General features: G+C 32.1%; 1 protein-coding gene across 1 annotated transcript; it reads left to right on the top strand.

The window, feature by feature from the left end:
- On the top strand, positions 1-26,839 carry tnc (tenectin). The gene is made up of 7 exons (XM_035086190.1): positions 1-434; positions 12,815-12,906; positions 16,140-16,187; positions 16,556-17,029; positions 17,176-17,463; positions 17,553-24,936; positions 25,051-26,839. The coding sequence occupies exons 2-7, from the start codon at positions 12,825-12,827 to the stop codon at positions 25,154-25,156; spliced, it is 8,382 nt and encodes a 2,793-aa protein (XP_034942081.1). The 5' UTR covers positions 1-434; positions 12,815-12,824; the 3' UTR covers positions 25,157-26,839.
- Positions 26,840-26,859: the final 20 nt, after the last annotated feature.

Here is a 26,859-nt window from a genome sequence, read left to right on the forward strand (position 1 = left end):
TTTGGTGTGGCGACGTGAAAGAATCACACGCGCCATCGAGAGGGTGCAAGTGACATTTTCGAACCCCTTCGTCAACGTGAAAGAAGGAGATACGCATAAGGCTGAACTTTTACACAAGCTTGTATTAAACCCCCTTTTACTACCTCCCGCCCTTCTTCAAGTTCAGACTCCCCCGCGCGCGCACGCCGGTTCGCGTTTATTCGACTCGCGCGCGTCTAAGGATCCTCACTCGATTGTCGGCTTCCATACCGACGACACTCACCGGCATATCACTTTAACACTGTTTGTATCACCTTTTATATTATCACTATCATTTCAACATTTCACTACGTCTCTCATTATCGTGATAATATAAGAAGCCTGAGGATTTAGTGCGACGAATAGACGAGATAATTCCACATTTTTATTTCCATCATAGCCTACTGAGCACTTGGGTAAGTTTTATCTCAATCATAATCTATTGATAATTGCATCATTTCCATTAGGGATTTATTAAATGTAATATTTCTCTGTGATATGCTAAAAGTGTTTATGAAAGTAAAAAAGTGCACTGTGAGGATAAGAAAGTGATTGAAAATAAAAAAAAATGCAGCTCAATAAGTGATTATTTATCGCTATCCACTTGCGAGCAGGATTGTAATACTTGTATAATATATGTATATATCGCAGAAGGAACATGTTGAGAAAAAAAAGAACACTGTACGTCGACTAAATAATTCAACGCGACGCGAACTTGGCTCGTATAGGTATGCATGTTCTTCTTCCCAGAGAGAACTCGGGTACTCGCAAGTCTTGTCCAACGTCGTATATACCAACACCTTGTATAATTAACAAACAGCGGTTGAATACCGTAGGTGATTCTCGGACTCATGCTTGTGAATACCAAGGAGGGCGAAAAATTTCTAGACAACTCGGGGAATTTGTGAATTATTTTATTCTCAATTGTCATTTTTTTGTCGGTATAAACCAATATAATTAGATTAGGTTGATTATTACAAAGTAGAGACACTAAATGTCTTTGATCATGACCAAGTCAAAATGAAATGGATTAACGGACATTGAAAATCGTCAAGTCACGCGATTAAAGACGATTAAAGATGTATATACATTTACTACGTGTATATGTAAGGGAAAAGAATGAAGAATAGAGACAGAGTTAGAGAGAGAGAAAGATGTTGAAGGGAAAAAAAAATTGCAAAGGATTTTTCGATCGACCTGAGAGGCAATAGCCGTGGAGAATTGGCGGACGTCTGAATCGTGTTGGCTCGCACAAAAAATAAATTAAAGAGAAAAAAATGATGAAGAATCGAGAGAGAGAGGAGGGGGGGAAATAACGAAAAGTATAAGAAGAAGAAGAAGAATAAAATAATAATGATGATAATAAAAATAATCAAACTAAGAAGTAATAATAATTGAAGCTCGTTAGGTGTAGCATCTAATTCCGGCGGAAATGATTGGCTAAGAAAAATGCGATTAAATAAATATAATTTGTCGGCTTTTTATACATTTGTCATTTCTCATCTTATTATCATCCAACAATAATTGAATAAAAAATAAATAAACCATTATACAAAACTTGAAACACGCGTTATTCTCTTCGTACTACTGTGAATACAAATAAATACACTGAAAACGTATTTAGATGTCTTGAAAAGATAGAGAGAGGCCTGGAAAGGGTCATTGAACTAACAAGCAAAAGACAGTAATTTTTTTCGGAAGAATTTCGCATAGAAACGTTTTAAGAATTAATCCTGAGGTGAGTTACGTTGCGGAAAAATGACGATGATGATTAAGTTTAGAAGGATGTTGATAAATTTCTATACAACTCATGTAAAACTCTCTTTCATCAAATCGTCGGCTTCCGTTAGTTTCAATTTTAAAGCAAATCACTGATGATTTGAACAGTACATTAATCTCCATTAAAAGAATACATATAGAAAAAAGAGGAAAAAAATGTTATTTTCAAGAAATTCGGTTGATGAAATCATCAACAGTTATTACTTATCATCATTAATAGCATCATCATATTTGACGTGTAAATAATTTTTTTTAAAGCTTTTCCAATGGTCAATCAATTTTGTTTTATAGTCAAAGAAATATTTTTTTTTTTCCAATTGAATTGATCAGATATTACGTAAAGGTGCGTGAGAACGTGGGTTAGTGGACGATTTGCAGTCACCCAATGTAATCGGAGGTACACGCGATGCAGAATCACCGGGTCACAAGCCGTGCCCGTCGATTGACTGGCGTTGACCGGGCGTATATGTACGTATGTATAGATATACGCGTGTCCTGGAAAAAACGGCAACAGGTAACGCGTTGGCATGATACGTGCAACGAGTTCGCAACGATAAACTCAGCTAATTTACATGATTACGATGCCAATTGGTTTTTTAAGGAATATTGAATAGCTAGGAAATGATCCTTATGTATGTCAAGTCAACATATAAGATTGTCCTTTGTTCCGATTCTCTCTGTACATCCATACATGAATCCATTGATCGAGACATCTTGAATGAGACGTCAATAAAAACAATATATATATATGTATAATAATGAACAATCCTATTGTTAAATATGTTAATAACATAGTAAAAACGCTGACGGTCAATTCATGTACCTGACTTACTGAACTTGCGCCACAATTGGCCTAGATCTAGAATATATAGACATTGCAAAGAGTGTAACAACCTTTCTCCTGTCAACTCGACTCATTCTTTCGCTGTCTTAGCATGGAAACTTTGAGATACAATGAATTATTCTGATTTTTATGATGTAAACATCAGTGGAAATAAATTATGAAAGCTGACATGGGTTGAATATTGCACGGGGAAATTTTTTTTTTTAGGAAAAGTAGCATTGAGTTTGTTGGATTTGTGGGACAATGTTGTTTGGAGAATTGTTATGTCAAGACAAGCTGTTTGTTTTGCACAAATATTTGCTGATGTTTTTATTATTTTGATCAATTCAATCTAATGAAAATTACTAGTTTTTTTATTTTTTTTCATTATTTAATATTTTTTTTTATTTTACATCCAAAAAAAGATGAAGCCAAATTGCTTTTCAATTATTAATAATTTTAGCTATTCATAGTCAATCGCATTTATAACGATGCTTGAAATAATTTATTGGAGATAAGATTGAATATTTTATTGAGTTTAAATTGCCAAAAATCGATTTCAAAGTTCTAGATTTTTCATAATCTATAAATATATTACATCAATAGAAATGTTCTCTTGATTTTTTGGGAGTAAAGAATGAATTATAGCCAGCATAAAAATTGAATTTTAATTACCCATTAAATACTTGGTCATTTTTCATTTTTAATCTTGAATAATAGGGAAATAAAGTTCATAAAGTGGCTTTTTGTTGATAAAAAAAGGAGAGGAGCCTTTTATAAGTCCAAGTTGATAGAGATTGTTCGATCATTATTACAGGACCTAACTCCTCGGGTTAATTTATACATAGCGATAAATGACATTGCGTGTAAGTGCGTATTTACGAGTCACCGGGAGGTAAAAGAGAATGACGTTTACCTCTACGAACAATTACCTATACAGAATAGCCATTCATCAAATGATATTTCTTCCGTGTGCTGTGTAGAATATTATAACTCGAGTTTATATCTTTCATTTCAATAAGTAGAAGTGAAAAACATCCGCAAATGAAAAAAAAAAAAAAAAATAAATAAAATATTTAAAACAAATATTTACATATGATTTTTTTTAATATAAATAAAATATTTAATAAAAAAAAATGAAAAGTAAAGAAAGTTATTTTATCGTAAGATTAATCTCAAGGCGATCGTTCTCCATGGGATGTTATAACGGTAAAGTTCCACGATCGGCTTGTTGTGCCTTCCAAACGGTTAATTATATTACACGACTGGTAATTAGTCGATTGCTCGTCACATTTGTAACAATCAGTATGATCAAAAAATATATTAATACAACATGAAGCATTATTATCGATTTATGAGACAAGATGTATATTTTTAAGTCGCTCAGAATTATTGGAATTAATCATTACCTTATTAATTTGACGTTCCTTAGCTTACGCTATTATTTATTTATGATAAAAAATGACTTAGATGAAGTAATTGCGAGACAGAGTAATAAATGAACTGGTACTTGAATCATTGTTCCAATAAGAAGACAATTATTAATTATAAATCTTTTTTTTTTAGCCCTAATATTTAATTATGAGAAATTATTCTAGAGAAAAAAAATAATAATTTTAAAATGGGAATTTTTTTTCTCGATAAAATTAGATTATCAGCTATTAATACTTCTGATTTTTCAATCCAGTAAATTAATATGCTATTTTGGATTCATTTTATGGTGATAATTATTTTATGTTAATCAATTGATAACATGTGATTCTCATGACGATTTATGCAGTATGAAAAATTGATTTAATATTAAATATTTTTATCTTCCAATATGATCGAATAATTTCCTTCGATATTTTAGTGAACATAAAAGCATCTTGAAATTCATATAAAAATAATTTGATAATATGAGAAGATAAAAATTTTAATTTTCAGGAAATAAATAAAAAAAAAAACGTTATTACTTCTTAAGATTCTTGACAATTATTTTAATAATCACATTTATTTATGCAACAATTTATTATATTAATGCCATTGCAGAAGACATAATTGGTTAATTGTTGATGTTTGTAACAAAAGACTTGGTAAAAAATTCTATTAATATAACATAAAGGATTTAAGTAAGAATTGAAGTAAATACATAAAACAACAGACTAATATACTTTTATTTAAGATAAAAAGTATATTATTTGTTCAACTATTAAATCTAAAGACCTTCGCTACTTAATTAAATATTAATTTCTGTAAACATAATCATAGACATAATCAATCTGATTGCAATTAAAATAGAGAAAAAAGTTAAAAAACATTTTTAAAACGTCAGTCAACATATCAGTCTTTATATCATCATATAATAAAAAAAAATATATAAATAAATCATCTCTTTGATATTTAACTTTTTCCACTACATATCGATTAGTAGTTAAAGAATTTTTTTTCTCTGATATTTAATCCGCTAGTCGACTTTATAAAAATTAATTCTATTATACAGAATTAAATTCCATCAATTATTGAAATCCATGGCATATAGAATTTCAATATTAATTTCATCCGTTATATATCCATCTATTAATAGTACCGTTCATTCGACTAATTGAACTTTAAATACATCTATCGAAAAAGAAGATAAAAAATCACTTGATCATCTTTACCCGCCTCCATAATAATTCGTAAATGAAAAAACTAGATTTACATAAAAGAAAGAAACCAACTGAAATGCAAAAGAATTGTTAATTAAAAGCTCAGTATTATTCAATGTCAAAAATAAGTGAAAAGATATGAGAAGATAAATACATTTCCCACCGAATAACGGCACAATCTGATAATAGTGTACAACATGAAATCGCGCGTAGTTCACCTCACACACAAGAGTACTCGATTATTATGGCAATTAGGAGAATTGAAAAGAATATGAGAGGGTACTTGATTGTTTATTTTTTAGTATACCTTGTGGTCTGATGGTTCTCACCACTCTTGTGAATTTAGGATCAATGTACTCACAAATTCATCGTCTGTTGGTACTCACAACATATACATATACATTAAAAAATATATATAAGTATATACATAATAACATTTCAATTGAATATATAGAGATATTTTAGTTATTTATTGTGGCTGATGCGTCAATTATCATTGTGAAGATGTCCATAATCTGTGTAAAGAGTTTAAATATACACTTCTACCAAGAATAGAAAATAAAACCGGTCGGATTTGTGTGGCTATAAGGTTATCTGTAATAAATGACAGTGCAGCAGGGAGTGAGAAACTGCGCCAATATAAAAGAGAGAAAGATTCGCCTTGGAATAATTCATGAGAAGAAGCTCCTTTGCTCTTTCGACGTCTGCCTCAATTCTACTGTTTCGAATCGATCTAAATTCAGACACAGACTTCATCATATCATTTTATTATTTATCATCCATTCATTTTTGAACTCGTTTTATTATTCATTTCTGGCAACATTCACTACGCTCCAATACTTTTAATGGAATATTAATGATAAATTAACATCATTTATTTCACATTTTTCATTCGGTTTTCAACAATAAAAGTAGGATGAAATTATAAGTTCACTAGATTGACTTGTACTTTTTATTGTTTCATTCAATTATTATTTAATATTCAATAAAACTGTTGGTTGTTTAAATAATTTTTGATATTTTTGCTTGAATTTGGTTGTTTTTTTTTCGAATTCAATGTTGTAAGATAATAATAGTTGTTAATAGATTTTTTTTTTTATTAACTTTAACGATTAAAATTTAATCAACTAGACGTAAATATTCGTGAGTGGATCATAAATCTGTTATTTACAAATCTTTGATTGGATTCAATCCTAGACTTGAATGAAAGAGTTATTTAATCTCAATAAATCTCTTTTGTTTGATCATTTATGCAAAACATGGTGTTTTTTCGCTTGATTTTATGTCATATATATGTAAATGAGTGTTTTTTGCTAATTATTAATTCTGCAAAAAAATTGTAAGCCTACTGATATCATTAAATCTTTATCTTAGTACGTTATTTATTGAGTTTTAATGATTTCAAAAGTATAATTGAGAAATTTATTTATTATTGAAAGCAATTTATCTATAAAAATTATTTATTACCATTAAAATGTGTATAAAATATTTTTCTTTAAATTGAAAGATAAAAAGATAAATATCTTCATACGGATTTTAAATGAGAATAAAACGTTAAAAAGTAAAAGGGAATAAATATTAAAAGTAGCAAAAGTATAATCATACTTGAAAAAAAGAATTTCTGCAATGAAAAAATTTTTTTCAGCTTGTGTACTAATTGTTATTTAATTGTCTGCGTGCGAAAGTACTTAGCCATTTAGAGTGGTGTATTACAATGGGAAAACACTCGAAGAGAAGCTCAAGAGTGCGATAATGAGGACGGTGGAACGATGTGGAATCAGTGGAAGCAATAGTTTGCGTGACCAGTAATCGCGATAAAAGTCGAAGAAAACAAGTGCTACTGTAGACCGAAGAAGAATGTCGGTCGTGCGCTAGCCACACAGCGGGGCCAACAGCATACAGTGCAGTGTCCCCGTGGCCCAGGTGAAACCTCAGGTACGTGTTCCCTATAAATAGCACTTGAGACCAGGAGAGTACACCGTCGGCTTAAGATCAGTTGCTTTGCAAAGAGAAAAAACATACTGAAACAGACAAAAAGAGAGAAAGAGAAGGGAGGATAAAACTCGGTGGAAATAATGTGGATGGCGAACCGGATGCTGGGGACACGAAGAAGCCACCCAGAGGAGTCATCCAGTGTGTTCTCTAGCCGCAGACTCCAGTGTCGATACCATCTGATTACGCGCTACCAAGTCAAGGGATTCATGGGTGAAAGCAAGCACGTCCAAGGTGCGAGGTTAACCCTCCCTCATCTTGTTGTCTGGTTACACTTGACACGCTTTAACTCTGTCATTTACAGTACATAATCCTTGGTCATTCTTGTTTTTTACTTCATTCCTCTGGTATTAGAAAAAACCATCATTCAGTGTCTCAAGTTGTCGAGTTTACCTTTTTATTAGTTACATTAGAGGGTTGTTCGATTAATCAATATGCTTTGAGCTCATGAATAACTTGAAAATAATGATACATCATTGTGAGTATGATGAGTATATATACTTATCGCTGTAGAGATTAAATTTATATTTAGATTATCATGAATTTTCCATTTTTCCTTTTGAAGATTTAACTTTTCATGCTTTAGAATTTTATAATTATATTTTGGTGAGCGCTATTATTATCAATAATTATGATGAAGTAAGAAATTTTGATAATGTCATTATGTTGAAAGGTTCAATAGGTACCTTGAGTTCATTTAAAATTAAATTTGCTTGAAATTTTCAATTACATTAATGAATACATCAATGTATATATTTCAGATAGAGTTTACTCATCCATTACTCAAGTTAGTTGATAATTAAATCACTTTTTGATAGAAAGTATTTCATTTAATAATAATAACTATTATCAATATAGTAAAATAAAACAATTTTTAAATTCATCAAATTTAATACAAAAATAATATCAAAATTATTGGTTGATAAATTTTTTACACAGACTGAATTTAAATATTCTTTTTATCTAAATTTTACACTCACTGGTTTCAACTATGGTTAAAATATTCATCATAAAACATACCATCGTTTAAAAATGAATTTCACTTGAAAAAAGAAATTGTTAAATTTAATTCGGCCTTCAAAGGATAATAACAACCTTGTAGGGCACGTGGACTGATACCAGTACAAAAAAAGAAGGAATCTTCACGTCAGTATGATTTGGAAATAGAAACCATTTTCTTGAGATTCCCTGCAATCATTCACGGTTCGTTCGTCCTGACAGCATTTGCGTGGCTTCACGGACCTGTTTTCTTTCCGGCTGAAATACTGTAAGGAGCACCTTGGAAATAAAAAAGAGCAAATGTGGTAGATGAATTCTCACTAGCTACGTAAGGTCAAATCAAGAAGATGCTTCCTGGATTTACCCAGCCACAGGCATCCTTCTTCTTCTTATAGAATTACCCATCACCAACAACAATCTTGAGCAATTCTTAGCAATTCAATGACGTTCTTTGACCTCTTCATCACTTTTTAACTCATATATTATATCAAGTGTGTAGGTGGTAATTAAAAAATCATCAGACTTTGTATAAGTTCATTCACCTTATCATCATTATACTGTTAAATTTATTGTCTAGAGTTTCAGGTGTTTAAAGTGAGAGATATTTTTATTATTATACGTGTCGAAAATATATACTCGAGATAAAAATTTCAAAAGAAATTACCCTGTTTGTTCACAAACGACTTCACCCAAAGTAAACTCCAAGTATTTTTGTGTGTTTCCGTTTGAACGACTCAAGTTTAAATTGATCAGACATTTTTTCCTTTATATTTCAGACTTTGTTCAAGATGGCAATAGGAATGAAAATTTTTACGTGATTGTATTTTGTAATTTCTCTAATAATCAAAAACAATTTTTTTTTCTACCGAATTCAATAGAAAATTTATTTTAAACGAAAATAATTTTTTATCGATTGACCGAACGTAAGGTTAAATTTTTAATGATCACTTATTATTTATCATCATTCAATGTACTTGAATACTATTGAATTTATTTTTATAAAAAAATATATTTATGAGCCATCAAAAAAATTTTAAACTGCTTTAAAACTTCATGCATAAATAAACTGATCTCTTCAACCGAAAAAATAAGACGTAATTCATGATACAAATAATTTAAAATCCCTACATAAACTAAAAAATTTAATTCTTGTTCAAAATCATTGAAAAAAAAAAAAAATTCACCAAAAAATACTGAGAAGCATGAATGTTCTTCACCATAAAAAAGTTCCTCAGTAAATATTAGCAGGTTTAAGCTCCTCTTCCACATCCACACACCACACATAAAGCAGAAAAAAAATAAAAAGTTTAAAGTGATTCTTGGTTTAAAAAAGAGGGTACAAGATAGTCGAGGGAATTCTTTTTCTCGATTGAGAAGTTTAAGATAAAAAGAAGAAAGGAAAAAGTTCGACGAACGATAGGACATAATTCAGATAGTGAAAGAATGAGTAAAGGTAAAAGGTACATAGGTACTAGTAGCCCTAGGACATATGCAAGTTATTCCTTCATATGTGAGGATAAAAGACATAGCTCCTACTACCGTTAACTTGGGATAATAATTATTGAGCCGCACCTGCTTGCTTTACATAACGGATTATATCCGTTGCGAGGGTTATGGACCGTGTTATATACGTATTGAATTCGATAATCAAATATTTTTATAATTATCAGTACTTATCCGATACTTCTTTTATCTCTTAAATGTACGACTACGAGAAATGATTCACTCGAACACCTTGACTGATTATTAAAAAAGAGATACAATGGTGGAAAATAGTCAGTAAATTAGATGGGAAAATAGGCTGCTTAGATAAGAGATAAATACTTGAGATAAAAACTGGTTGATTATGAGAATACTAGTGAGTTGTACGTTAACATTACGTCATTTACTTATTTATTGGACATAAAATCCTCATTGCAACTGAGTCTTTTCTTTTTTGACCAAACACTTCAAGGCTCTTCATCATATTAAAATTAAATGAATATAATAAATATGGCTTTTGTATCGAGAAATAAAGAAAAAGCCATTCTTTATGGCTAATAAACATTATTTATTGTTGGTAAATGGGGTAATTCTAATTTATAATTATTCATTTATCTTCTGTTTATGAAGACGTTATTTAGTCACAGCTAACTGAATAAATATTTAAGTACATTGATAATGATAAAGTCAATTTTCTTTAGTTATTATTTTAATTAATTATTACTTACAAATATTTTTACTCCAAAATGAAAATTATCAATCAAGCTAATTATTGTAATTTTATTATTTAAAATCATTTAACAAGTTCAATTAAAAATGATTTTTTTCATTTTATTCAATCAAAGTGTTCTTTAGCTTGAGAATAGTATAAAAAAAGGTGGATTTAAAAGGCACATTTCAGTACTTATAATGAAAAAAAAAATTCAAGAACTAAAGAACAGTCGAGGTCTCTCAAGTGCCTAAAGCTTTTCCTCTACCATCGATTTTTCCCTGTTCTTTGAAAAAGACTTTGTCGCGAATTGCAATTAGAGTCAAGTTGTCAACAACTGTAAGGTTTTTCCTGATTCTTCGTGGTGCAGTTAAAGGACCTGCAAATGCTGCAAGTGATAGGTTGTGAAGATTTTACAAATCAATTAGAGTCTCCTCGAGAATAAGAGAGTGCATTGCACTTGGGAAATATTTGTCTTTATCATTATTATTTCCGTTGGTGGGCATAATACCTTGAGAAAAGGGTATGGGAATATTTTTTTTTATCTCAACAAAGTGTCTTTGACTTTCTTATTTTAGTAACCCCAAAGAGTCATTTATATATTGAACGAGATATATAAACTTAATAAGAATAAGATAGAAGTGTGGACAGTTCCGTTACTGCCTGAAGGCTGCATTCGTTTACCTGCAGTATCGAGGAATGCGGAATATTATTATCTTTAGTTGAAAATACTTTTACCTTGACCGAGACTGTCAAACGAGTCCTCACAAAGTGCTTTTCAAGTCATAAACAGTAAATAAGTAATTATAGTTTATTTCAATAAACATACTTTGAAAAAAAACTATTTTAAAAAAAAACCTATCATCATCATAAATTAAAATTAAATTGTAATAAATTGTTTTTGTGTTATTAATTAAATATCTTATTATTCACAATTTAATAATTTTACAATCAAACACTAAAGTTTCTTAAGAATTGTAAACTTTATTTTTAACAAAAATGAAATTAATTAATATTAAATTAATACACTTTAAATTATAAACACAATGTATTTTGAATTATTTATAAAATAGAAACAAAGAAGAAATTGGAAAAGAAAAAAAGCTGTCCAATTGTTATTTTGAGATATAATTCACAACAGCAAAACTAATTAGAAACAATATTACTTTATGATGAAGTAAATTAAATTATGAACAAAGATTCAAGAACTTTGACTGTTTCAAATTGATGTAATAAATGATAAGTAACAATAAAATGGTTAGTTAATTAAATAAAAGCATTCTGTTGAAAGATTTGATATTCAAGTTTTGATTTTAATAATTAATTAAATCTTCAAGTTTCCTTTTTATTAATTAATTAAAGTTACTCGAATTCATCAAACAAAAGCAATACCCTTTCATTTGATGACTAACTTTTCTACAGATAGGATGTAAATATTTTTATTAGTACTGAAGAATTTTTAATTAAAAAATACTTATTACATTTTTTTCAATAAAATTGGAAACTTTTTTAATTTACTTGGAAGTTCCGGATAATTGATTTTATGTTGTTATGTGAATAAAAAATTGACTATCATTAATTACTGATGTTTGCAAAAAGTATTTTTGTTGTAAAAATAAATTAACGGAATGTTTTATTATCCAAGTTTAAATAAATAATTAATTAATGAAGCTAATAATACTTGGTTAACGTATCGTGTATCCAAGTTCCAATCTCTAGTTCATTTAGCTTCCAATTTAATTAACTAGAAGTGGTACAGTTCATCCATGACCAGATAAATCACTTACATTCGAACTAAACAATGACAATAATTCACTTCAATCTTCCGTATATTGTTATCTACTGGTTTTCGTTGAGAAAAATATCTCTCAAAGTGGTATTATTCGATTTTGTTCCGACATTCTGCTAACATTGTTTACATTTTTACACATAATCCAATTTTTTTCAAATTATTTATTTAAACAAAGTACACTTATTTAAAGAAAAAATAAAATCTTAATGAAATATACTTCATGAAAGTAAAATAAATTAATTAATATATTAATTCAAAATAAATTAATAATAAATATGAATAATATCTCATAATTAATAGGAACGTCTATCAAAAACTTTTTTCCAGACAAATTTATCAGGAATATAATTTAAAAAAATTCCAACGAGAAAATGGATTAGTTTTCTCACATGGAACAAAAAATCTATCATCATACTAATATATTAAAAATTTTTTATTTTGATGTGTTAATTAATAGCCGTAGCAACTTAGGAAATATTTCAGTTCTACATTCCATCAGAATTGATTCAAGAATAAAATGGAATAATTTCCTTAATCCCTAGCCATATTAAACACCTTGAGGCCTTCATTAATCTTATCTTTTATTTCAGAATACGGAAGATGATGAAGAGTGCCGGGCTTCACCGGCCCGGAGTAATCTTGTGGCTGCTGGTGCTTTGTATTCTCCATTCCACGCACTCCGGTGAGTTAAAGAGTCAATTACCAGTGATTACTTATTGATTATTATAAATAACATCGAATATCTTTTCCAAGAATCTTTAAGAAGAGTGAACGAGTGTTTGATCCTTTCTTACAATGCCCATAATGGGTGCGTCTAGTGCCCTATCCATTGGGAGGCTTTTCTCATGGACCTTTTCTCTTTCTTCTCATTTTCTCTACATGTCCTTCTTGTATGGTTTATCACTAACAGCTTCTCCCGCGGACCTTCTCGTTTTGCTTCTTAGTCGTATACACACAAGTATCGTTCTACTGGCAACTTGGAACTTCCGTTTAAGTCTAGCCGGTTTTCTCCACCAAGGTTAAGGACCCGCTGATGGGGGACTGCAGTTTCTTTAACTCGTTGATAAATTTTTAATCTTCAAATCAAGTATCCAAGGATCATGAATCACTTGGCTAAGTGATTTCAGATATAAATCGAAAATATTTCGTTATTTATGGCTTCAGTATCGTGATAAAAAATTAGCTTCCAATCGAAAAGCTATCACAACAAGGACAAAAATACTTTGCTATTAATTAAATGAATAATTTACATTAATGATTATGTTTAATAAAATTGAAATGTATTTTTCGCTTTAAAAAAAATATTACTTGAATCATCTTTTTATCCTTCTTGAGAAAAATGAAAGACAACTCGTTAATTGGCATTTTAATCAAAAACTTTTTTCAAAATTGTATTAATTATTTCATTTCACAAGTAGAAGTATAAATGATACTCTTTAATATTTCGTTATTTTCATACCAACATAATAATAATAATAATAATAAATATGTCAAAAATATATTAAAACGATTTATTGAAATTATTAAATTTTATTTTTTTTAATTATTATTTATTTTTAAGAAAAATGATTCTCCAATGAAATCATTTTCTTTAATTAAAAATGATTATTTAGTGTATAATAAAGTTCTTTTAGACCCATATATTTATTTAAAATCATAAAATAACTTGATCCGATAAAATTATTAATCTTCATTCACGTGATTGTTAATGGATCTGTCAAGAGTTGGAACACATAAATGGCTTATAATCATTCCTATATTTTTCATGCTAATTTCTTGATATTTATTTCAACTTCATAAAGAGATATTTTAACTGTAACTTAATTAAAAGATGGAATTTATTACATGAATAGGTACCATAATTCCTTTATAATTGAATACTTATTCCAATCGATATGAAGACGGTATTCAGAACCTTGAGACTGATTTAAAAATTGACCAATTAATATTCGATTAAACTTCTACATTGGTCTGACCTAGTGGGAGTGTAAATAGAATACCAGGGTCAAGATAAATGTAGCAAGTTCACGGTTGAATACTTGAAAAGGTATTGTATTAAAATTCAGAAGTTAAACAATGATATCTGGTGAAACTTGTGGGTGTTTTACACCCTGTAGAATGTTGAAAAGAAGTTGAAGCATGTCATTGACCCTGACTAGGTATATTAATCTTCTTTATATGCACCTGACCTAGTGATATATTACTTAAGAAAATTCCCAGCATCTTTCGTCTAATGTCACTTAAAGAACGAAAAAGAAAAAAATCCTTTAAAGACTTCCTCATCTTTTTATCTCTATAAGACACAAATTACCTTCATTGGATCCTCGAACGTTTCTTACATAACAGTAAAATGTTTAAATCGTTAAAATATCTCAGAGTGAAATTAATTGACGCGTAAAATTGAATTTTAACCTTGTGATACAAGTAATATAGGAACACTATGATAATAAAAAGGAATAAAATGAAAAGTTTGTGTAGAATAAAAGGTTAAAGTATTCGAAAGTTTCAAGAGACGTTTACTTTTTTTGGTGTTTAGGTCAATGACCGATCCGTTACATAGAACTCGTCGATTCTTTGCCATTTATTGAGAGTATCAAGCATCGTCACGCGTATCTTGTAAATACCGTAAGACCAATACACTTTTTTACACTTTTTTCTCTGATTGCTGTAATGGTTATTAATACTCATTACCATTTTTTTACTTTCAAGTATTTAAATCACTTACTGACAAAAAAACAACACCGGAATCTTGAAATTAGCTAGAATTGTCATTTGTAAACATTATTTATATTTTTTAGCTTTTAATGATCAGCTTAACAGTTAGGAAACAAAAAAAAAACAATTTGTTTGCCACACTAATTTTAATTTTTTCTGTAATATATCAAAAAAGATCTCTTTCTTTTTTTACTCATTTTTAATCAGAATGTGATACTAATCAACTTAAATAGTCACAAATACTTCTATTCCTATATGTAATGTTTTATTTACAGAGATAATTACTTAGTAACAACAGTTATAATTTAAATAATATTATTTCACTGTTTTCATCATTGTTTTTTCAATTATTTCCTATGATATTTTCTAAAGAATAATATTACGGATTTATTATCAATAATATTAGTGAAAATTAGCAGTTATAACTCGAGTTATTGTATTGCTTAGTGGCTCATTAAATAAATAAATAATTGTCTAACAATAAAGTTATTGTGCTAACTCTCGACTCCTAAGTGCCGATAAATAAATAAATGGCTTACTATAATTAACAACTATAAGCTACCTGATGATAAATATGAATTATTAAGATAATTCAGTAATTAGTTATTGAGTATACATAGCTCATTAGACATGTGACGAGACGTACGTGTCATTAGGCATGAGTTGTTACGTGATAAAACTTATGGAAAAGGAAGGAATATATTGAAGAGAAAGACACCAATCTCTCTCATTCATCTATTCAACTTATTTTCACTATGATCTTTTATCATATTAATATGATCACAGATTGCGTGTAAAGTGATGTCTCGGGTCTATTGTGGAATGTTGATTTTTCATTTATTTTAAAAAAACTTTTTCAAACGCTAAAATGTCGACAAGCACGGAGATGTAATGTTTAGATGTATGCGCTGTGAGTTGCAATGGAATTCAGCGTGGAATTGGTATGAGACCGAGTACACGAGACTTGCATCCAAACTCTATTTATCGATTATGCACAGACTGATCAGTTGGTTTATTCCAAGAAAATGTTTTTCCACGTCACTTGTATGAATTTAAAACCAAATCACGCGTGGGAAATTCTACTCGTATTATATTCCTAAGCTTTTACATGGATATTTTTAGCTCTTAGACTAAAACGTTCTTTAACTAACTCATTCATTTAAATAACATTCATTAAATCTTTTCATTTTTTTTTCACAGCTCCACTACATGATGACGAAACTACTCAACTTGCAGAGTATGGAGGAGGTAATACTTCACTTATTTTTTTCATGAATTTTTTTTTTTTTTTGACTCTCAAGATGACTTTGCATTTCGTTAACAACATTAGACGAGCTGAATTGCATTGAATTTCAAGATTCTTTTGCAGTTTGAAAAATTTTATGTGATAATATTTCGATTAATTCTTTAATCAATATATTAAAGTGTTTAATTCGTTATTTAACGATTTAGCTTAAATTAAATAAATCATTTAAAAAAGAACAGATAAAGTTTAATTGATTTATTGATTGATTGATTGAAAAAGTAATTGATAGTTATTATCATGATATCATATCATCAATTTCAATATAAATCATCACGAAAGCAAAAGTGATAAATAAAATATTGATTTTCAGTGGGAACAGGATGTTATTACAATTTTCAATACTACGAAGAAGGTGGTAGGATATTGACAAACGAACCATGTCTCAACTGTACGTGTCACAATCGAATGCTTATGTGCTACCTCAGAGTGTGTCCATTTACAAAGGCAATAGGTCAAGATTGCAAGGTAGAAAAGCGACCCGACCAATGCTGCCCGGTCATTACTTGTCCTGAAGTACCTGTTCAATTGCTCACGTCTACAACTACATCACCCTCTGAATCTGATTCGACGCAACTTGGCTTCCCCGATAATTATGGCTGTAGTGTTAATAATAAATTCTATGCTGATGGTGCTCAGCTGCCAATTGATCCTAATAATCCCTGTGAGCTTTGCTATTGTATTAGGAATAGAACCACATGTGTCATGCAAGAGTGTACGTTAAAGGTCGCTGGATGCAAACCCGTATATCATCCTGGAATTTGCTGTCCTGTCAAATATAACTGTGGTATGTAGATTTCAAATTTCTCATGACGTTAAGTCCGTAATTAATACAAATAAATTAATAATATATTCTGTCTCAAATGATTATTATCTCAAAATAGATGGCATAAGTTTTAGATTTATAATCATTTCAATCATTATGATTTTCAGATTATGAAGAACCAACTGGTACAACGATCGAATCAACTCCAGGCTTAATAATGACAACAACAATGGCTCCAGGATTATTCGGACCACCAAAATGTTATCACAAAGGCAAATACTATGAAGACGGTCAACTCATTTACTCAACACAACCTTGCCAACATTGTTACTGCTTCCACGGAGATATTGCTTGTGCTGTTCAAGATTGTGGAACGCCGATGGAGACTCATGGAAAAAATTGTACTGCTGTTACACCACCAGAAGGCGAATGCTGCCCAATCACGTACAAATGCGGTAAGCAATCAGATGAACTCATCAATTGATGTTTAAATTGATTCAATTTGTTTAAGTGTAAAAAGCAAAAAATCATTCAATTGTTACAGAAAACGATAGTGATTCATCTGACGAACAACAGACTGTACAACAACCGGACGAGAACGAAATTATTGCAACGCAAGCTACATTGCCCGTGTTCGAGGATGAAGAACAGAAAGGTCAAAAACCTGAAGACCTTTTCCCTGGAGAAAAGAAAGGACAAAAACCTGAAATTATTTTCCCTGAAATAGAAAAGGAACAAAAGCCTGAAGAGATTTTCCCTGGAGAGGAAAAAGAACAAAAACCCGAAGAAGTTTTCCCAGGGGCAGATAACGTAATTCCAGAAATCCCTCAAGTTCCAGAAAGCGTAACATTTGAGTCTACTGAAGCATCTACCACTACTGGAACGATTAAGACTGAAACAGTGCCACCAAACGAGATATTAATAGAAACTAATGACGTTGAAGCCAAGGATGTTACAACAGTCACGCAAGAGCACGCAGTTACAGAAGGTTCAACGACGTCGGCTATTTCTGGAGAACAAGCTACAACGGAAATGCTAATGGAGAAATCAACTCAACTACCTGAATCATCAACAGTCATTGATGAAGAAGTGACAATGATGGTAGAGACTACTGGTCATGTAAGCTCAACTGATAAAATGTTCACTGAAAAGCCCTTAACTGGTATACCAGCTAGAAGTGAAGATCGAATCCCAATTGAAGAACAAGAAATGATGAAACCTGGTCAAGCTTCTACATTAACATCAATGACAGAAGAAAAAGTCACTGAAATTACACCTACGGAAGCGGTTGTTTCTGAGAAAGAAATCACTACAACGGGATTGTCAGAAAAAACAAGTACACCTGAGGTCAAAGTAGAAGAACATATGTCTACAACTGAAACCATCAAGGAAGATTTACCTGAAAAAGAAGAAGAAGGTCCAATAATTGAATCTGTTCCGGCTATAGATGAAACATCTGAATTGTCTAGTACAGTATCTGAAGAAACTGAAGAAGCTCAAAGTCAGACAACTGAAGGTTTTACTGCGGAAGAAGAGAGTAAACTTTCAACTGAAGAACCATCAGAAATGGCAACTACAACAGAAGAATCTATTCAAATAACTGAAAGTATTGCAAAGGAACCATCCATTGATATGCAAGGTCATATTGACAACTTAATGACAGAAAAACCAGAAGTCGTTATTCCTTCAACCGAACAACCATCTTCTGAAGTTCCAGCTGTGATCGAGGCAGAAGAAAAAGAGGGAGAAACTCAAGAAACAGAAAAACCAGAAAGTCCAAAGATTGAAATCCCTGAAGAACAGCCAGTAACTTCTACTACCGAAGCTGATATCAGTCAAAAGGAAGAAAAGATTACGACAAGTCAACAACCCATTGAAGCAGAAGAAAAAACAGAAACAATCCCTACAGATAGTTCTGTGGAGATGCCGGAAGAAGAATTACCAACTAAAGGTCTAGAAGTCAGTGGGGAACAAAGTTCAGAGGAAGTTACATCACCGGTTTCTAGTGAAGAGGAAAAAACTACTTCACAAGAAAACGTGTCAGCAGAAACTGAAGAGGCTACTACCGCAGGTGGTTCAATAGAACAATTCACGACCGCAAAATCAGTGACGGAGGATTTAAGTTTGGTTACAAGTAAAGAAGAATCAACGAGTGGAACGGAGGTAAAACAAACTGAAAAACCAGTTGAAGAAAAAGAAGCTTTACCTGAGGAAGTATCTACAGAAAGTCTTTCCCCAGAATTAACCACTGAAACTTCATTAATTAGTACTGAAGATAATCAAACTGAGATTGCAACATCCACTCCAGAGACTACTGAAGCTAAAAAAGAAGAAGAAAAAAAACAAAAAGAAGAAGAAATAAGTACAAGTTTACCAGAAGTAACTGAAGTCTCTTCAGAAATACCAGTCAGCCAAGAAGAAGGTACTGATCAACCAAAACCAGAAGAAGGTGATGTACTACAATCAACACAATCACCTAACTTAGAAGAAACTACAACAGAAAAGGAAATTTTAGAAAAATCAACAACCGAAGCTAAACTTGAGGAAAGTTCTGAGAAAGTAACTGAAGCGATAGAATCATCCTCCCCAGAACAATCAACTGAATCTATGACTGAAAGTGAATTAAGCCAAACACCTACAGAAGAACCAACTGTGGATAAAATTGCTGAAACGGAAACTCCCACAGTAAAAGTAGGCGAGCAAACTACAGAAGCGTCCAGTGAGCAAACTATTAGTGAAGAAGAATTAGAAAAAACGCCTTCGCCAACTACTCCTCAACAAGAGGAAGAAAAGGAAATAACAGTTACACAAGAGAAAGTTACGCCCACTACTATTATGATGGAGAAAGAAGAAGAAAAAGAAACTACTCTATTATTAAGTACAACAGAATCTGGAGTAAATGTTGAAGAAGAGCAAACAACTGAGCAACCTGAAAAAGTCACGCCCGGTATTGAATCTGAAGAAGAGAAGACTCAACAACCGACCGATACTGAAACGCCGACAGATATTTCAGTATCAACTGAATCTACTGTTTCAGAAAAAATTACAGAAATGGTAACTGAACATGAACCAACACAAGCAATAAGTGAAGTTACTGAAACACAACCCGCTGAAGAATCAAGCAAAATTCCTGAAACTACACTTGAATCTTCAACACTTGAGCCTGAAAAGGAAACTTCTGCTTCCGAAGAAACACCAACAGAATCTATCGAAGAATCAATAATAACTACACCTTCAGAAGAGAAAAAAGTTCCGGAAGTAACAACAGAAAAATTAACGACTGAATTTATCGAAGCCAGTGAAGAACCAACCAAAGAAGCGGAAATTAAACCTGAGGACACCTCCACTGAATTGCCTGTTACTCTTGAACAAGCTACGGAAAGCTCAGAAGCAACAATATCTACTGAAACTGTCAAAGAAGATAAATTTGAGTCAACAGATATGACAGAACAATCAACAGAACCGGGTAAAAAAGAGGAAGAAGAAAAACCAACTGAAGAATCGATAACTACAGAGGAAAAAGAAGCAGAAACCACTCCAGAAGTGAAAACATCTACTACAGAACTTCCTCAAACAGAGATGCATGAATTGATGACTCATGCAGTTGAAACTGGAATACCAGAAGAAACTACGGAAAAATTGGAACCATCTGTGACACCTGAAAAACCAGATATTGCTCCGTCAACAGAAGGTCCAGCTGAAATGACTGTATCTACTGAAAAAGTATTGGAAGAAACGACACCTGAAGAATATTATCCTCCAGGCATTCCAGGAGAAGGAAGCTGTCTTGTTGACGGTCAGACATTTATGAATAACTCGGCAATACCGCCTTCGAATCCTTGTCAATTAAGTTGTCGATGTGTTAGTAGCATTGTTCAATGTGAGCTTGTTGATTGTGCTCCACCTCCCAGTTTCACAGATTGTATGCCAATTCCCAGTGTAAGTGATTCATGTTGTCCGATCTATAGTTGTACTGACACTACGCCCACGGAAGGTGTAACTCTTGAAAGTGACAATCAAATGGCTGAGCATCATACAACTGGTTATGAACCAAGTCAAGAACAAGAAGCAAAAACTGAAGCACCTTCTGCAACTGAAGCACTTCCGGCAGAAACTCAAAAACCTGATGAAGTGAAAACGACTCCCACTGAAACTCCAGTTATTGTTAGTGAAGAACCATCTACATTAATGACTTCTACTACTGAAGAATCTGAATCTGTTGTTGTTGATACGACTGGTGAACCTAAAAAAGAGCCAGATGTTTCTGAAATGCCCTCCGAGAGTCCAATTATACCAACAGAAAAAGAAGCAGAAGAGGGTGTAAGTGAAGTTGGTCCACAAACAACATTAGCTCCAAGTGTAGTGGTGAAAGAAAGTAGTACTGAATCTATAAGTGAAATGTCTACGTTAACTTCGCTACCAGCGGAAAAGAAAGAAGAAACCCCTACTGAAGCTGAAGAACCTGTTGAACATTCAACTCCCGAGGCTGTTGATAATCGAATTAATGAACCAGAAGAAACCACAAGTGATAAAGAATCAACAATAACACCGAAAGAACAAGCTACAGAAGGACCAGTTGAATCCAGTTCTATAGTTAGTGAAACTGAGCAGTCTACAGAGAAGGTTGAAGAGCAAACTACCAAACAATCAATTGAACAAAGTTCTGTTGTAACGGAAGCTGAACAAGCAACAGAGAAACTTGATGAAACTCAGCCAACTGAAAAACTTGGAGAACAATCAACAGAACAACCAATAGAGTCAAGTTCTGTTTTAAGTGATACAGAAAAGCCTATAGAGTCAAGTTCTGTTGTAAGTGATACAGAAAAGCCTATAGAGTCAAGTTCTGTTTTAAGTGATACAGAAAAGCCTATAGAGTCAAGTTCTGTTGTAAGTGATACAGAAAAGCCTATAGAGTCAAGTTCTGTTTTAAGTGATACAGAAAAGCCTATAGAGTCAAGTTCTGTTTTAAGTGATACAGAAAAGCCTATAGAGTCAAGTTCTGTTTTAAGTGATACAGAAAAGCCTATAGAGTCAAGTTCTGTTGTAAGTGATACAGAAAAGTCTGTAGAAACAGTCGAAGAACAAACAACTGAAAAGGCCGAAGAACCAACAAGTGAGAAAATTGAAGAAACAGTTACAGAACAATCAACGGAACCAAGCTTTACAGAAGGTAAAGTTGAACAAACTGAAGAGCCTCAATTAACCGAAAGAGTTGATGTACAGCCAACTGAACAGTCAATTGAATTAAGCTCTATTGAATCTAGTTCTGTCATTAGTGAAACTGAACAATCTACAGAAAAAGTTGAAGAACCTTCAGAACAACCAACTGAACCGAGTCCCATTCCAGTAGAAATAACAACAAAATTATCAGAGGAATCAGCTACAGAGTCTGCTGTATCCTCAACATCAACAGAAATTCCAGACATGTCTGAACAAACTGAGAATGACCTTCTTTCATCAACGGGAGCTCAAACATCTCCTACAACTGCAGAGGAAATGCCCAAAGAGGAGGAAGAAATGGTTAGTTCACAGCCAATTGCTCCGACTGATGAAGAGAAAGTATTACCAACTGAAATTACACCAGCAATTACTGAGTCAGCTTCAATTACGGAAGCGGAGAAAGAAGGAGAAAAACAACCTGAAGAAGCAACCTTGAAGCCTGAAGAACCAGTTGAAGTAACAACTGCGGTAGTTGAAGATGAAAATAAAGTGAAAGTTGCTGAAACATCAACGACTGGTATTCCAGTAACCACTGATGAAGAATTTACTACAATGAAAGAAGAAGTTAGCGTAACTTCACAAGAGTTAACCACTGAAAGTGGTATTAGTTCACCTAGTGAAGAAGAGCAGACTGAAAAATTAATACCTTCAACTGTAGTCACGGAAGAATCATCAGAATCTACTAGTGAAATAAGCAAAGTTAGTCCTTCTGAAATTTCAACTGAACTACCCACATCATCAGATTTACCAGTTACACTAAAAGAAGAATTCACTCCCGAAAGCACTACTGTTCTATCTGAAAGTCCAGTTACAGAAGTCACAGAAGAAAAAGTATCTGAAGAACAGACAACTCCTTCAATCATCGAATCTACAAGTACCAGTGAATTACCGGTGACTTACGAGCAGAAAACAAGTGATGAAGAACCTCTTCAAACAACAATTTCGAGTGAAGATCAAACCGAAAAGATTACAGAGGCTGATATCTCTCAAAAACCAAGTGAAACAAGTACTCCTAGTCTTGAAGAAGTAACAGAAGAACATGTAACTACTGAAGAAAAAACCGAACTACCAATTGAATCAACTGAAACTTCTATCAGTGAAACATCAGAAGGAGTCGAAATTGGTATGACTAGTGTCGAAGAATCAGAAAGTCCGTTAACAACTAAGGTCACTCTTGAAGAAACTACAGAAAAATTACATACACTTAGTGAGGAAGAAAAACATGAAGATGAGCAAATTACACCTGAAATGCATACAACTGAAGCGGAACCATCAACAGAATTCGAGACGGCAAGCTCGAGTAGTGATCAAACACCAAGCGAAGTTACTGGCAATTACAGTATAGAAACAACTACTGTAGTTGCAGAAAAATCAACAGAAATATCATCGGAAATGAAACCTGAAGAAGAAAAATTAACCACGATCTCAGCCGAGACTGAGGGAGAAGCAGAACCGGAAGTTAAAGTAACCGAAGCTCCAGAATTAATGAAAGAGCATCCAGAGTCTACTACTGGTTTATCAGCCGCAACATCTGAAGAGGTAGTTACACCGGTAATTGAAGAAGAAAATAAGGAAAAAGAATCTACAACAAGTATTCAAGAATTATCGTCAATTGCGTCTTCTACAATCGCTCCAACGGCTGCGAGTGTTGACGAAGATAATTACACCACTCATGCAATTAGTACTGAGCAAGAAAAAGGTGAAGAAAGTACTGAAAAACACCCAGAAAAAGCAGCTGAGACACCAGAATATGTTTCTTCTACAGAATCAATTGAGCCAATCAGAACTGTAACTTCTACTGAAGAAATTCATGAAGAGATTAGCACTCAACCGTCAGTCCAATCTTCTGAAGCTCCCAGTGAAACTCCAGAAATATCAACTGAAACTCTTGAAACAACAAGTAAAGCTTCGGAAGCTTCAAGTGAATCTACTCTTCCAGAAGAAGCTGTAACATTAAAAAAACCAGTAGAAGAAATGGAGAAAGAAGCAGATGAACATGCAGTTAAACCTGAAGAACCAATTGATCAAATGATGATTAGTCTTCCATCATCACCCGAAGAACCTGAAGAAGATGTTCAACAGCATCAAGTACCAGAAATTCCATTTAAAGAACCACATGAAGACGATAGCCAACAGTCCATAAGTCCAGTTGAACATGACATTGGACAAGAGCATGTATCTGAGCCGGAATATCCTTCATCAAGCACAACATTAGCTCCGGAAGATGAAGAGCAAACGGTGACAGGTCAAGACAACCCTCACTTCCCTGTAAACGCCGGCAGTTATCTCACTCCAGATGAAGATTACGATGAAGATGACCAAGCGATTTATGGTCCTGGAACTTGCCGTTATGGAGGCAAAGTTTATGTGAGCGCACAACAAATTCCACGAGATGATCCTTGTGATTTCTGCTTCTGCTTTAGAAGCGATATTATTTGTTTACAACAAAGCTGTCCACCACCAATACCAGGCTGCCATGAAGAACCAATCAGTGGTTTCTGTTGTCCAAGATACGAGTGTCCAGTGTCAATGGCAACGTCACTTAATATCACGACGACGACTACAACCACAACCACAACCCTACCACCTCACTTCCTCTCGCATGCTTACAAAGGTGCGGCAAGACGAAGTGGATGTCAGATTAAAGGTCAAGCATACCGAGTTGGAGAAATAATTAAATCAGCATCTGGACCTTGCCTTAATTGCACGTAAGTTTTCTCCTTTTTTATTCATACAATTTAACTGAAACTATCTTATTAATTAAATCACTAATTAACGGATGATTAATCAACGAATAAACTTGAAAAATGATACTTTTTTAGTTGTGGAGGAGATGGTAACATGAAATGTGATCCACGAGTTTGTACTCCAGAGCCAATGATCCGGCGAATGATTGCAGCTTCTACTGCCAAAAGAAGGAGGAGATGAGCCGTTTATTCTAAATTAAATAAACTAATTATTGACGAAAATAAACTAAAACTGATGGAATAACATTCAACAGAAGAGAGTAAGAGAGAATATTGTGTGACATTACAATAATATGAACGAATGGGTAGTGATGTATAAAAGTGAATTAAAAAATTATTCTCCAATACTTACATACTTAGAATGCCCGTCGTGTAACACAGACACTTTGTGCATGATGATTTTAATAACTTAAGTGGCCAAAACATAAATACTTACATCATATTAAGGTATATTAACTAATAATTTACATATTACAATATCAGTAATACAATAGAACGGGAAAGGATTTTGAAAAAAATTTTTTTATCAAAATAATCGAATCATATATCGAGAATTTAATTGATGTGCATTCGTTTAGTGCCAAATAAAAAGTAAATACTGGCAAATATTAAAAATTAAATCATTAATTACTGATTAATTAATTAGAACGAAGGCGATTACTATATAAAAATTAGAATATTTACAATTGTATTTAATTGTGCCTTCGTTAGTGCCCGTACCAAAAGCACTACAAGCCCATTTTAATATAAACAATTAGTTATAAACTCACATCATACAGCATTTTTTGATAACAAGTGTGTAAAATTATTAGAAACGTCAATAATTATAATAATAATGATAATAATATTAATAACAGCATCATATCATTCGATATTACGTATAAACGCGGATGATATAGTGTATACAGAAAGAGAGAGAATGAGAGAGTGAGTGAATGTTCAATCGTGTGTACGAGGAGCAGTAAAAATAATATGAGATTCCAAATAAACAAAAAAATGTGAAATTAATTTGATGAAGTAATGAAGATTTAAAAAAGGTGATTGGAGTTTAATAAATTTTTTTAGTAAAAATGGAGCTATGAGTTGTGTTACATTCAGGGAATTTTTTTGTTAATTCTCTTGTCTACATGAACCTTGAAAGTCTTTTTTCATTTTGTCACTTAAAAGACTTTTAAAGTACAGAATTAGGCAATTAGGACACACAAGTTATGGCTCCAAAGTCAATAGTTGGCTTTCTCGCTTTTTTTATGTGTATGAATAGGAATGACATTATATATGAAAAGGTATTTTTTTTTTCATATGATTTTAATTGCTAAAAAATTGATAAAAATTTCAAGTAAGTGAAGTAATAATGAGAAATAAAACCTGAAGTGAATGGAATAAAAAAAGAGAACGCGCAACTTAACGCTCAAATTGCAGCTCGCACGGAGGACCGATAAAATGATAATTCGCTTCTCCGGCGAGCTGGCGTCATTATATATAAATATTATATAAATATGAAATATATACATTTTTACAATTCTTTATACTATTGTAATCTCAATTAATAACTAGATGATAAGGTTAAAAAGAAAAACCTGTATACCTGTACGAGATTAATGGAGAGAATGAACTTGGAAGCTTTTAATTTCGTCCATTTTTATATATAATAATAAAACATTTTTCTACCAAGTTTTCTCTCGCAATGATGATTTTATCATTATTTTATTATAATTATAATTAATTATTAATAAATGTTATTGTTTTAAGAAATAGAAGTGGCTACTTCATGATCAATAATTGATCTATGAGAGTATGCAATTACGTTTTCTCATTTTTATACAGCAATTTTTTAACTTTTCAATGTCAAAACTGAGAAAATAAAACGAACGATGTCTTGATAAA

Source organism: Chelonus insularis, unplaced genomic scaffold, assembly GCF_013357705.1.
Source record: "Chelonus insularis isolate UGA/USDA-ARS -01 unplaced genomic scaffold, ASM1335770v1 contig_3_pilon, whole genome shotgun sequence".
In the NCBI taxonomy this organism is placed as follows: Eukaryota; Metazoa; Arthropoda; class Insecta; order Hymenoptera; family Braconidae; genus Chelonus; species Chelonus insularis.